The sequence below is a fragment of the Embiotoca jacksoni genome, unplaced genomic scaffold, assembly GCF_022577435.1.
Source record: "Embiotoca jacksoni isolate LCO1_2020_lvr unplaced genomic scaffold, fEmbJac1.0.p SCAF_134, whole genome shotgun sequence".
NCBI classification, from domain to species: domain Eukaryota; kingdom Metazoa; phylum Chordata; class Actinopteri; family Embiotocidae; genus Embiotoca; species Embiotoca jacksoni.
Window position 1 is genome coordinate 84,651 of NW_027185268.1, and position 15,350 is coordinate 100,000.

The following is a 15,350-nucleotide window of genomic DNA, read 5'->3' on the forward strand; positions in this document are numbered from 1 at the left end:
TTGCAACAGAGAGATAAAGGCATAAAAATTCAGCTTTTCCTGTTTTTTCATAAATAGAAATTATCATCATATCAACCATTTTGGTTATATTACACAGAGCCTGAGGCCTGATCATTCATTTTTGGAGCCCAAAATGAGGCGTTCATTGTAATTATTTGAAAGTCATCATGACATCTTGACTGCAGTTTCACATATTTCATCAAATGGAAAAAAAAACAACAACAAAAAAAAAAACTGCCAAATCAGGCAAACCCTCTTCCCTCCTCCTCCAAATTGTCTGTCTTTGTAGTACCACTAGGCAACAGTGAGTGCATCACTGAAAACGTGGAAGTGCGCAGGAGCCGAACAGAGAAATCGAAGGGAAAGAAGGATCTAAGCAGCCAAACGAGTATCTGGTGGATCTCTACCGCGGAACTATGACAATCCAGTCGATATTTCTCTAAAAGTGGGGAAAGGGTGCCCGAAAAGAGCCTGGCAATCAGCGTCGATGCGCGCAGCCGAAAATGACGACAGTGGGACGGTGATTTTCTTCCTCCAGCTCGTCATTTTTTACAGTCACATGCTTGGATGCAATTTATCTCCTATGTATACACACCACAAAAGAAGGACTGGAAACCGAATCATCTCTTACACAGCCGCAAGTGCGCACAGAGAGGTTTCATCCAGGAAACCGTTTCCAGCGAATAATTACGCAGAGATATTGGTGTTTTATGGACTGCTGAAGGATTTTGAACTTTCCAATGAAAACTTACTCTGTGAGTACAGTTTTGAACAGGTCGATATAGCCCCAGCCTTCACGAGCGATGAGTAATCCACGACGCTGCAAATGATAAACCTGTGAAACCTGGACTGCGACTGGCGCGTTTGGATACCTTATCCTGTGGGTCGTTTATTTTTCTCATATGGCTTTTATCTTCGAGGTTTGTGAACTACTGGTACATTATTGATATTTCATGGCTGTGGAGTGTAGCAACAGTAGTGTGTGGCGAAAGAGGACGGTGCACGTCTAACTGGGGCGAAGACTTCGCACTTTTATCGCCTTATTTTCCAAAAAGGAGACATTGCGCACGGACACTGACGACTGCAGCAACTACAAGCCAGACTTTCTCTATTAAAACATTGAATCCTTTCTTATTTCTTTCGCTGCTGTCATCGTAGTATGTCTGCACTTCGAAAGAAATTTGGGGACGATTATCAGGTAGTGACCACCTCATCTAGCGGGTCTGGATTCAATCAGCCTCCCCCGGAGAAAAAGAAGAAGAGGCAGCGGTTCGTGGATAAGAACGGGCGATGTAACGTCCAGCATGGGAACCTGGGTGGTGAAACCAGCAGATACCTCTCAGACTTATTCACAACACTAGTAGACTTGAAATGGCGCTGGAATCTATTTATTTTCATCCTCACCTACACAGTCGCTTGGCTCTTCATGGCCTCGATGTGGTGGTGCATCGCGTACATCAGAGGAGACCTCAACAGAGCCCACAATGATAAGTACACTCCATGTGTGGCCAATGTCTATAACTTTCCCTCAGCCTTCCTCTTCTTCATAGAGACCGAGGCCACTATAGGATATGGTTACAGATACATTACAGACAAATGCCCCGAGGGGATCATTCTCTTTCTTTTCCAGTCGATCCTCGGATCGATCGTCGATGCATTTTTGATCGGCTGCATGTTCATCAAGATGTCTCAGCCCAAGAAAAGGGCCGAGACTTTGATGTTCAGTGAACATGCAGTGATTTCTATGCGAGATGGAAAACTAACTCTCATGTTCAGGGTGGGCAACCTGCGTAACAGCCATATGGTCTCTGCACAGATCCGCTGCAAATTGCTGAAAGTAAGTGACTCTTACTCGGGATGCATCTTCTTATTTATTTTCTAACCCCACTTTATCACGTCTCAGGTCATGTTTTTTGTTGTTTTTGTTGTTGTTGTTTTTTACTTATACAGGGAGGCCTCCACACTGAATTTAACTAATTTAACTGACATTTAAGCACAATTAATCAGTTAATTGTCCATAATTAACCCTAACCCATTTTATGCTGCTGTAACATAAACATTTCCCTCTGAGGGATTAATAAAGTATCTATCTATCTATCTATCTATCTATCTATCTATCTATCTATCTATCTATCTATCTATCTATCTATCTATCTATCTATCTATTATAAGGCTGTGAGGCATTTGTGAAACAAAGCTTCTGTCTTATTGTAGAGACTGCAATGGATCCAAATTATACCAACAGTGTGAAATACCACAAAGAAGACCATTAGTTATCATTGAATCACAACACAAAAGGCCCATTTTGGCACTAAGTACATATTTTTCAAAACTGGTAGAACATGAATCCACCAAGTTTGCCAGGAGGTGGCCTTCACCATGGCAAAATAGCTCTTTTAAGACCTTGATAAGGACCATTTTGTTCATTAGCTCATCTCCTGAAACTGTTTCAACTATTAAATGACAAGGTTACAATTTGCTGCTGTCCCTCATGAGGAGATCCTCCTCTGTCGAGTCCCCTGCTGTCAACCTCCTGGTTTCACAAGTGTAGTAAACATGTCAGATTTGTCAACAATATAAACCTATTCACCAATTTCCATGGTAGCAGACAGGAAAACAGGGATAGTATAGCAGAAATATGTAAAAGAAAAAGAAAGTAGTCTCCAATTAAGTTTAAGGTAGGTATAGAGTGTACTGTAACCGCACCCATCATAGCAATTTATACGAATGTGTTTTTCGCAAAGGCAGATAAACATTCTTCTTGTGTTTCCATGTTGTGACACAACAGATGAGTATAAAGCAGATAAACCCACACGTATCAAGAAATTAAAACTAGTTGTTTCTTAAAACAAAACAAAAAGAAGGAAAAAAAAAATCGACATTATAAGACTCAGTGACACATCAAACCCATGATGAGATGAATGTTCTGGCAGCATGGATGCTTCTGTAGACTTCATTTAAGGAAATTATTTTTCTGATGGACTGATGATTGGCTGTGATTGCATATAAAATGTGAAAAGCTTACACAAAGGCTGTTGATAAACTGTAGATAAATCTGTGTTCCCCCCCCTACTCAACATCCCTGTCTCTTTCTGTATGCTCCTTTAGTCTCGCCAGACACCCGAAGGCGAGTTCCTTCCGCTGGATCAGTTGGAGTTGGACGTGGGTTTCAGCACCGGGGCAGACCAGCTCTTTCTCGTCTCACCACTCACGATCTGCCATGTGATTGACACCAAAAGCCCCTTCTACGACCTCTCCCAGAGGTCCATGCAAACAGAGCAGTTTGAAATTGTGGTGATACTAGAAGGAATAGTAGAGACCACAGGTGAGTAAGAACAAACCTGCGTTTTTGATGGGCTGCTCTGGTGAAAACGAGAGGCTGCAGCCTGTTTTTCTACATGTTGTGGCTCCAGGCTACGTGTACAGTAGAGGAGCATGTTGTATTGTCTCTGTAATGGTGCTGAGGTGCTGTGATATATTTCTGCAATAACTCTTATGAATAATATTGAGCTCTCTCATAGGTGTTAATAGCTGACATCCAAATGGACTCAATATTGACCTTTTGATTGCATTTCATAGATTTTTCTTTCTGTGGCAAACACACAGAGCAGCTAATAATAGAAGCAGTGAGCATTTATAAATCACAGTTGATTAACTTTGTGTTGACGACATTCAGTGAAATCATTTTTATTCTATGAATTTGAACAGTTTAAGTGTTTAAGGGGTTGAAGGAAGTTAGACAGAGTTTCAAGCGACGAATCAGTGTTGAACACTTACACTCTAGCAGGTCACCATGCGGCTTTATACATTTTATTTTTCTCATTTGAAACAAATTCCATTTCTCCATCTTTGTGCCTAAACAGCACTTTTACCTCATGGCTGCTGTTCTCAGAGGGCATAATAATTTGCTTTCTAAGGTCCCCTAGGAATCGGGGAATTCCATTTCCAGAAGATGAGCATGCCCCGAGTAAAATTCTCCTCTGTGGTCATTTTAAATTCAACCGTTTATTTGACACAGTTGATATAGTGGTGTGGTGAGAGCTCTTCAGTATTACAGACTGAGCAGAGGTTGTAATAGGTTGGTTTGAGAGGAGGCAGCATATGGAGATGTGACAGGGAGGCTTACAAGCTAATACTGCAGACGGTAATTGTCAAGGACATTCAATTCCTGATAGATGATTATGATAGTAATTTATTGCAGTTTTATTAAAGCTGAATTGCGGCTGAGATTAATCTGACATATGGCCCTTGAGCTCAGGGCATGAAGCATTTATGTTGTATCATTTTGATGAGACCTGACATACTCAAAAAGGCAGTGTACATTATTGAATAATATTAATATACTACAGTGTGAGTACAGTGTTAGACTTGTTCATTCATATTTGGTCAACTCATTACAAATTCAGTTAATAGCCAGTAAACATGAAGAGTAAAAGGGACCTACATCTGATATGTTTTTATTATTAGAGTAATTGTATGTCTGCTGGGTGTTCAGCTAATTAATCTGAACTTGTCTACTGTTGTGTACATGTTGCTTTGATTTTAAATATCAAGTGAAGCAATGTGGTTGAACTAGTGTTATATTAGCAGATAGTTATAGTATTACAGCGTCACAGAGGCATATGTCATCACTTTATCTTTGGCTTTATTTATTTTGGGGATTGTTATGGTTACCTATAGAAATGTCTGTATCGAGGAGCAGTAGTGGTTATGTAAAGTTGGTGGAAAAGGATGATGTAGAAACAATCTATAGTTAAAAATTGATGTACAGTGAAAGTCTAAATCCTTAGACGCTTTTATTTCTGGCCAATGTAACTCTGTTTCCATGGCAACCTCTCCTTGAGTATTCAGGATTGCAGCACTGCACCTAAACTTAGGTTTTTTATTCCTATGGTATAGGAATCATAACACAATTTCTGTAATAAATCAGACAAACACGCGATGCCAAACATGAAATGAAATTGCCATGTTAACTACATCACCCAGTATTAAGGAGGATCTCCTCTGAAATATAAAAAACACACGGAGGCGGTACTGTACCATAAAGTGCTTGACAGAACAGGTGATACAGCAGAGAAAGAATGAGATGAAATATTTACGAGGCTTGGTGTTTGCTAGTGAAGAAGCTGCCCAACTCCCCAGATTCAATTTTTTGTTACGATTGGAAAAAAAGACTGTTTGGAGCACAAGTTAAAATACTGTCCACTGCAGATTAAAGCTTCACCATCACTGGCTCGTTGGCGTTCCTACTAAATAGTAACAGGCACAACAGTGTAGCCTTTTTGACATAGTAACCTTTTGTTCCCAAAGAAAACACAAAAATGTTTTGGACTGAATTTTCCGTAACACATGAGGACAAAGAGAGGAGCTCAGAATTGTTCCATTTTGCTGTAACCTCCGACAACCTCTGCATTGTATAAAAAGGCACGAGCTATTCCTCATTCCTTTTGAAAAGGAGCCCAATGTGCTTTTGATCACCACCTCAGTGTGATACACTGTCCAAATGAGACATGTACGGTGTCTGGTAGCATCATTTTTTTCTTCTGGAGTAATGCCAGTTGTGGCTTTGTGGTATCGAGTTGGTTTTCTAGCACATCTGCGGGAAGCTGTCGCGCTCCTGAGGATAAATTGGCTCGACATCATGTTGCAGTTAATGCACTGTACATGCTGTCTGAAAAACAGGCAAGCTGTCGGGGTAAAAAAGCACAAACGAGAGGCCCGTAGTAACAAGTTTTGGATGAGTTAACAGCGCTAACAGGAAAAATGGCTGACACAGTAACAATAGATACAGGCTACAAACACACGGCACATTACTTCACAACAAGAAGTTCAACAGTGTCACTGGTTACAGAGCAAATGTGCATGTCAGGTTGTCTGTGAGCGCTCCATCCCCCTGTTACTGCTGCTGATGTGAATCTCAGCTCAATAATACAGAGTTACTTCTGCATTATTTGAGCACTGCAGGCCTGACAGGTGCCTGGATAAACAAATCGGAATTTAATACTGCTAAAGATAGTAAGAAGTAATGACTACAGCCGATATTGGATGTTTGTGGATCACGCTACTACCAATTAAATACAAATAAATGTAGTTGTTTTACAGTTATGATAAAAAAATATGTACTTATTAGATTTTGCATTTGACAACAAGCTTATTAAGACTCACACTCTGCGGGGCAGTAACATCTGCTCAGTTGTGTGATAATATAACTTCTCTGAGTTAATATACATTTGCATGTTATATACATCTTGGAACAACCCTGTTTACGAGACACTGTTTATATAGTAAGACTACAACAGATTGTTTTGGTAATGTGCAAAATGATAAAAAAAATAAAATAAAAAAAGCCCAGAGCCTAAGATGATGTCTTCACAGTGATTGTTTTGCCAGACCAATGGTTCTCAAAGATATTCCGTTTTTACTGATGTAACAGCAGCAAATTATCGCAATGGAAGAGAAGGAGCGTCTGAATGTTTGGAAAAATTATTATTACAATATATTAATTATTATAATGGTTACAGATTAATTGGGTTTGTATTGGCTAGTGGCTTAATTGACTAATTGTTTTAGCTTTGCAATACAGTTCATATTTGCAACAATAAACTTAAACATAATGATGCTCTGATTTCATTTTCTACTAATATACAACTCCATATCACATCAAAGCATGTAGTACACCCCTCAGTCCACTAGAGGAAACCGTGTCAGTGTCACCTTTTTCCTCGCTTAGGCTTAGGTGGTTTGATGAGGTAATGATCATGATTTTGTTAAATGTGTCACGGTCGCAATTCGTTTACATCTGAGCACAAAACTACTTGGTTAGGAAAAGAGCCTGGTGTGTGTTAGAATAAATAAATATTACGTGTCACGCAAGTTACATTTTTGATATTGTTCATAACCTACTTCATTACTTTAAAGAAATCCACTGCAACTTTTGCTTACTCACAGAATCAGACAACAATGTTCCAGGTGAAAGTTCTGTGTTCGTTTCATCCAAACACCCCCAACCTCATCGTATGACCCCCTTAACGGGCTGCTCATACATGATTGTAAAACGTGACTTTGACATGGTATTCTCTAGTGGACTGATGGGTGTATTACATGCTTTGATGTTAATGGACTGCAATATAATGACAAATAACGCAAAGGTTCGACTGTATCTAATTATTTGATGCAATTCCAATATCTGCACTTGCTACACAATATGTGGTCACAGCTATAGCCTGATAAAACTTCATGATTATGTTCAGGCACTCAAAGCACTTGGTGTTGAGGTTAGGGAAAGGTCATGGTCTTGGTTTAATACAGAAAAATGTCAAAGTGACTTAAAACACAAGAAATGATGTGTTGACTATTTTAGCATTGAACCAACTTCTACAATCTTTTTCTAACTGTAACCAAAGTGCTTTTGTAGCCTAAAAATCTGACAACATGCTGGACACAGGTTGATTGTATGCCCAACCATCCACCCCAACCTCCTCCAGTTGGGTTGAGGAACTGATTTTTTTTTTTTATACACTTTATTAACCCTAACCCTAAAAAAAAAAAAAATGATCCAACCCTCACTACTAGAAATTAAATTTATGTTTCTCTAAATTGGTTGTCGAATTATGCTGTGGTGACAAGCCTCATCACTGGCTGGAGACTAAACTGTTTATGGTCTAGAATAAAGCAACTGGGATTCACATTCGTTTTAAATAAATCATTTCTGGACACGACTGATTTTTGTGGACCAGTAATCCATAGTTCACCAAGACCCATCTGGTGAGCATGTGTAGAAAATAAGCTTGAGTGACATGTTCCTTGCTCTCCTATTTTGTTGTAACTGAGAGAAGAACAACTGACCCATCCTTTTCTGCATTTTTGTGACATCAAGGGATTTCCGGTGTAGATCAAATCTCCTTTAACATATGAGGGGTCGAAGCAGTCAGAGTGGTTGAAAATTGTTGGCAAAGGGACAATCTAAAAGGTTTTTAAGTGTTCACTGCTGTGATTGGTTGTTTTTAGTCGGTGAAATGGTCCCCAACCTTAATCCTGGGCTGGATATCGTTCAGAAGTTTGATATTGGTACCGTTACCTTGAATTTGATACTGTTTCTGGAACAAAACTTATTGGGGTACCAATAAAAAAAAAAAAAAAGAGGTATTTTAAGGTAAATAAAATGACACTACATGTTAGTCAAAGTCAAAGTAATCTTTATTGTCAATTCACCATATGTACAAGACATGCAGAGAAATTGAAATATTGTGAAACAGTGTTGTTTGTCCAGGAGAGATCCAGAAATTTGCTGCTGCTCGCCCGCTACACAGCAGAACCGTTGATGGTCAGAGGGGGTGTTGGGTGTGTTCGATAACAAGCTCCTTTGTTTTTGTCCCGTTCAGGGAGAGATGGTTGTCCCTGCACCACGTGGCCATTCGGTTCACCTCATTCCTGTAGTTTCCCTCATCGTTGTTGCGGATGAAACCCACCACAGTCGTGTCATCCGCAAATTTTACGATGTGACTGGTGCTGTAGAGTTGGTGCAGTCATGAGTTAGCAGGGTGAAGAGCGCGGGGGAGGGGGGGGGGGGGCTGAGCACATCCTTAGGGAGCCCCCGTGGCCAACGTGATGGTTCCTGATGTATTGTTGCCGACCTGTACTGCTTGTGGTCTCAGTGAGAAAGCCCAGCAGCCAAATTCAGAGAAAAGAGCTCAGGCCCAGCCGGTCCAGTTTCCATATTAACTGCTGAGGGATCATGGTCTTGAACGCTGAACTAAACTCTTTGAACAACATTCTCAGGTAGGAGTCACTCGTGTCCAGGTGAGTGAGGGCTGAGTGGAGGGCAGAGGAGACGGCATCCTCGGTGGACCGGTTGGCTCCACATACACAGCGATGTGGTCCAGAGAGGGAGGGAGGGTGGATTTTATTTGCTGCATGACTAGTCTTTCAAAGCACTTCATGATGGTGGAGGTTAGTGCAACGGGGCGGTCGTCATTAAAGCAGGATGCGGATGACTTCTTGGGCACAGGTATGATGGTGGTCTTTGAAGCCACAGCCTGGCTCAGAGGTGTTGAAGATGCCTTCTTTTAGCTTAACAGCTATGTGGTCAGAGAGGCCGAGGTGCGGGAGGGCTGGAGCCTCGTTTGCTCCTTTAAGGTTGTGTAGACCAGGTTCGGTGGATTATTTCCCCTTGTTGGAAAATCAACATGCTGGTATATTCTTGGTTGAAATGAGAAGTCCGTCTGGGTGAGCTGTCTGTTGTTCACTGATGGCCTGATACAGTTCACTGAGTTCCTCATTCCTGTCCTTGTTGATGGGTGGGGTGTGTGTGTGTGGGGGGGGGGGTACACCGTGACCACCAGAATAGCTGTGAATTCCCTCGGCAGGTAGAACGGGCGGCATTTTACAAACATAAACTCCGCCAGCGGTGATCAGTGTCTGCAGGCCACCGCAGCATCCCGACACCAAGCGTCGTTAACCGATACAGACTCCGAGGCTTCGTCCGCCCGCTGGCTGTCAGCCGCTCAAGATCAACGGCGGAGTCCGGGATGGTGTCGTCCAGTCGTGTCTCAGTGAACACATGAACACTCTCATGTCCCGCTGGGAAGACCTCAAAATACGTATGTGATCCATGTTGTTGTCTAAGGAGCGTACATTTGCAAGGAGAATGTTTGGGATAGCTGGTTTGTAGGGGCTAGCTGCTAGTCTAGCCCGGGTACCTCCACGCTTACTCCTCTTCTGCTTCCTCTCACACCACTTACGGCACCTCCTCTTCGGGTCGGGAGCAGCAGTCGAGGCCGGTGGTTTGATGGACGGGCAAAGTAGTCCAAGGATCTGACGTTCCCCTGCTTGTGTGGTTCCCAAGATGTAATATGTCTTATTTCTGTCTAACAGAAGCCGACGACTGTACTGTTGTCTTGACAAACATGAAAATCTTTTACATGCACAGTTAAACACTGTAGTATCAGAACATAGAGGGGCCGCTGCATCTGCACCACCACCACCATCTTACTGAATGCATCTGCACCACCACCACCATCTTACTGAATGCATCTGCATCACCACCATCTTACTGAATGCATCTGCACCACCACCATCTTACTGAATGCATCTGCACCACCACCATCTTACTGAATGCATCTGCATCACCACCATCTTACTGAATGCATCTGCACCACCACCATCTTACTGAATGCATCTGCACCACCGCCATCTTACTGAATGCATCTGCACCACCACCATCTTACTGAATGCATCTGCACCACCACCATCTTACTGAATGCATCTGCACCACCACCATCTTACTGAATGCATCTGCATCACCACCATCTTACTGAATGCATCTGCACCACCACCATCTTACTGAATGCATCTGCATCACCGCCATCTTACTGAATGCATCTTTAGTTTTCATGCAGTTTAGAGGGGGGAAGTGTAATCCAGGTTTCACTCACAGTCACTACTCAGACAGGTGTGTGGCCAAAATGTGTTTGAAAAGAGTGACATTAGGCATTCTAATGTAAGATTTACCCCCGTTGAAAGTGAGTGATCTCTGTGGACATTTAGGGGCTACGTATGGTAAATGCTGGGGCTCACTGACGTTGATGAGATTTGATTTATTTCTTCGTAAACGTAGCAAAAGTTCAGAGTTTGTAAGACAAAAATGTGTGGATGTCAATGTAACCTGGGCATCAAACTTTGGTACTGAATGACATTGATTTTTTTGATGGTAGATAATACAAGTTGCTTCGAGCAATTCTAAAATTTCAGTACTCAGCCCTATCCTAACCTTATCCTTCCCACAGAATAACAACCTGATCCAATCTAGCACTAACTGATTGAAAATGCCTTTTTCAAGAAATACATTTGGGCTCATAGCAGAAAAAATATAGAAGAAACAATTTTGTTTAAAGATGGCTCTGATCTGTCAAGTGTACCAGTAAGCCATGAATGACAGCCAGCATGCACGATACCGGGGTCCTGGATCCAGACACACACCCGTGCTTTTCCTGGAATGACATGTTAAACTGTCTGCTGTTGTGCAGCTCTACAAAAGACCAGTTATCACTCTAAAATATATGACAACACGTCAGGTTTATCATACATGTGTGAAAACAAATTGTGATATAATGAGATAATAATAGAATTGGGGGCTATTTTCACTTTTCAGCTGCAGATCAGATCTTGACCTGACTTTGACTCGTCAACTGATTCAGAACTAATACATGCAGTCCTAAAATAAATCAGAAGTTTAGATAAGTGTCCCATTAACACCAGGAATGCTGTTCAACACTACGAAGGCTTAAATACCAAAGCAGAGGCAATCTGTTCATTAGTGGCGCTGATTCCTGAGAGCCCAAAATAAACTGTAGCTGCCAGTAACAGACGTTTAGGTTCCTCCAGCCACAAAACTAATCAGTGTATTGCAACTAAATTAATTTTATAATTTACATAACACTCTGGTGCAAATGCTGTAGCTCTTGTATTCTGAAGATCTGCATGTATGTAAGAGAGAGGACCATGCACTTTTCAGATGAGAGACATAATGACTAACAAAGATAAACAAGCTGAAGATTTGTTTCACGGGTAACTCATTACAGAGCAAAAGACGTCTGTCAGCGCATTAGTATGACCCTGAAATTTTGTATAGTGTTTTAGGTCTAACATGGGGGCAAAGATTCAAGAGCATGAAGTGTATCATCAGCATAATCCTTTTATCTTTTCAGAGAGTTGTGACTATCATGTAAATGTGTGGAGTGTGATCATCACACTTCCTGTGAAATTTCATAGCATGCTACAAATAAGTCACATTTCAAAATGTTTTTAAGCACAGTTGGCAAGCTTCTTTTTTTTTTTTTTCAAGGATTTATAGGCATAACGTTTACTTCATGATGAACTCAGCTGTCTTTGCATGAATTTAGATACTTGTATTTGTTTGTTCAGTCAGATTTTATTTCACTCTTCTGGTGACACAGCAAATTTGTACTGTCGGAAAACACCTTCGGCTTACTGAACTAAGTAATAATCTCCATGTTTTTGAATGATTTTCCACTGAATATGTGTCGTAATTGAACCTCTGCATCAGATTTCATCTCTTGATTTGATTATGAGGCAAATTGATGGTAAAACATCAAAAACGCTATTTTCTTCGATTAAATTGTGCATTGATTTTGATTGTTTTCATAGATCTCTGCCAGCCCCCTCTTTTTCATACTGCTGCAGGGCTTTCTTATGAATAACTGTTATAGAATAGAAAATAGAATATCCCAGTTATCTGCTCATTTTAAAATGAGTGTAGGTGGCAGGGGGTGGTTGCATATAGACTGGATGAGCTAGTAATGTTTATTCATGTGTTTTTGTGTACATAAATGCAGTGCCTTAGAACAGCTCTGAATAATGACATGTCTACCTGTTTGCTCAATATTTGAAATTGTGCCATGTCTTTGAAATTAAGTCTATGTTTGGGCACGTGTCTAAATTGTAGGAAAAGACTTTAAGCACATAAATTAATCTTTAAAATTCCTGATCAAATATGTGAATTTGTGATTAAAAAAAGGGATTAAAGAGTTGCCACTCAGCTTAAGTAAATAAAAAAGTAATTACCACGTTTGTGTTGTGGAAAAATAACTAAGTTATATAGTACTATTTTCATAGCTTCAATTAAGTTATTGTCCAACAAATACACATAAAGCGCATATTTAGAAAATTAAATTAAGGGTAATAATTGCTTTGATGTAAACTCTGTCTAATTGGAGACATTTATTGCCACTGATTAGCGGAGCAGCCAATGTCATGGCTCGATCTGTGTTTTATCATCAGCAGCAGTAATTGAAATGAATATTGAGAGCTTTCTGTTGCACCAGAGGCCTGATAGTTTCATTCATAAGAGCAAGAGGCTGCTGCCCCGGAGGTCCGGGGTCGCCTCATGTCAGGGGCTTCAGAGCTTATAAACACTGGCGTGAGTGAACTTCGGATATGAGCCAGCTGTGAAAGACTGGAGAAACTGACCATAATTCCTTCTGAGTCATTACGCTGAGGGCGTGTCCTCTCGTCTCGGTGTCGTGCTCCCTGTCGCAGCCTTGCAGGTTAAAGAGTTAAAGTGGGGAAGTTAAAGCTGCAGCTCAGGTGAGAGCAGAGGTTTCCAATTAAATCTAATGTGCTAAGGGTGAGAGCTCTGGAGAGAAGTATCTGTCCCTGCTGAGCTCCACCTGTGCTGCTGAGGCAATAAACTACATGTTGAATACCTTACTGCTCCCTTGTTAAAATGTATTTCATGCAGTTGGTTCATCTAACTTTATTAGTACATTTCTAAACTGCTGTGAACATTCGTCTCCACAAACAGAGGTGATGATTGAAGTGTCACTAAAAGGTGTAGTCATAAAGTCCGGCTCAGAATACAGAATTCTACAAGCAAAAACTCCAGCAACACTTGCAATAGGTAAAACAGCTTTAATGTTAGACCAGTGCGTTTCGACTGGTGGCCTTCATCAGGGTCCACCATGACATCACAAGTCACAAATGTCCTCCCTTGATCAAAATCAGCCCCTGAATTACATATGCTTTTGTGAATAGTCGTCCGGGAGCATCTGCGATGCTTTATGCACCTGAAACTTGAGCAGAGAGCGCACATCAAAGTTTGTGACAAATTATTGGGGATCAGAAAAAAGTCACGGGGAGCCAATTCCAGCGAGTAGGAGTGATGGGAAGCGACAACTGTGTTGTGGGCGAGAAACTTGTGTGTTTTCAATGTGCTATGAGTGGGAACATTGTCATGTTGGAGAACCCAAGTGCAATTGGGCCACCGTTCAGGTCATTTGCACTGAATGTTTTTCCTCAGGCGCCTCGAAACATCACAGTACAGCTCGGTGTTGGCTGTCTGACCCTGGCAGACAAATTCACAGTCACAACCCCGTGAATGTCAAAGAAAGCCCACTGGGTTGCGTGCCTGACCCGATGCGCCTTTTTTGGTTTTGGACAGTGACGTTCCACCACCCGGAAACGTGAATGTCGCTTAAAACACATCTCCAGGCTCATTGTTTCATTGCCGTAGGCTTCCTGAAGTATTTTAAGGGTTGCAGATTTTTAGAGTTTGACCCAAAATGTTATATGCACCTTGTGGTTCCACTGAGGAATTGCAGACGCAGCGGCCCAGCGCTCAAAAAAACGTGTATAACTCAGGTGCTGATTTTGATCAAGCGATGAAATTTGAAACACTTACTCATGAGAGTCATACCTTCATACCTTCCTCCTCCATGCATGTAAAGGTGATGTGCATTGTTTGCCCACAGCAGGAGCAGTCTCGAAACTTCTTGATCCACCCTCGTATAATGTATGTTATCACAATTGGGCCTTAGAAATTTCAAAATTTGTATCTGTAATAAAATGTGAACTACTTTTACTCAAGTTATGTATAAATATATGTAAAATAATTGTATTTCTTTAATCTCAATACTTCTTCCATAAATGGGTTATACGTGTATCAGGATTGTATGGTTATCTTTAAAAGTCTTTCAAATTAAAAACAGCACGAGTGGATTTGAAGTAATTTCAGAGCCTCGCTGATCTAAAGATTGTTTGGCTGCAGCACAGACACTTTCAAGGAAAAGTCACAGTATCTATGTACATTTAATGCAATCTCTTACAAAAGAACTGCAGTGAATCATGTAAGTCTGACAGAGGGGTGGTGGTTCAAAAGAAGCTTGTGTCTAGATTGTAGTGTTGTTGCACCTGATTGTGTAATACGGGTTATAGTTGCAATATAATTCAGTTCATTACAAAATGAAAAATTCCAGCCTCAAAATCCCCATAGAGACGAGTCAGCACCTCTCATATTCTAAAGATAACTGGAAGATTCATAAGGATTTATTGCAAGTCTGATCAGGTTATGTTATATTATAGAGGTGTTCATGGTATTTTTTTCCAGCTTCTGTATATTTGCAACTACCATAAGTGCTCTGCACAAAGGCAGCCTGCTTCGCTTCGCATGTTGTATCAGGCAACACTGAAATTAGCATTACTAATCTTAGATAAATAAACAAGAGTATTCTAGGAACACATCTGTGAGATTTACCTCTAATGCCTACTGTACATATAATAATTGCAGTGGGGATGAACTCCACATAATGGGCATTGGAGCGAACCGGCTATGACATCCTGGATTCATTATCCTTTTTAGATGAACTGTGGAGGCTTCCCAAGGGGGGAGCAATGTAATTGTATCTTTAGGGATTTGTCAAGTCCCTGCTGGATGGCAATAAATCACTGGCAGAGGAGGTGTGGTGGCAGACCTGGGATGAACTTGTTGTGTGACGAAAGCAGCAATGTCTCGGTTTTCTCGTCACGCTATGAGTTAGAAATAATTGACTCGGTGC

General features: G+C 41.1%; 1 protein-coding gene across 1 annotated transcript in view; it reads left to right on the top strand.

Moving 5' to 3' along the window:
- Nucleotides 1-304: 304 nt before the first annotated feature.
- Nucleotides 305-15,350, top strand: part of kcnj3a (potassium inwardly rectifying channel subfamily J member 3a) — a 26,770-nt gene continuing 11,724 nt past the window's right edge. Inside the window, exons 1-2 of the mRNA XM_069147196.1 lie at nucleotides 305-1,837; nucleotides 3,109-3,325. Of these exons, the coding sequence (XP_069003297.1) occupies nucleotides 1,160-1,837; nucleotides 3,109-3,325 (895 nt within the window). The 5' untranslated portion in view covers nucleotides 305-1,159. The remainder of the gene's footprint in view (nucleotides 1,838-3,108; nucleotides 3,326-15,350) is intronic.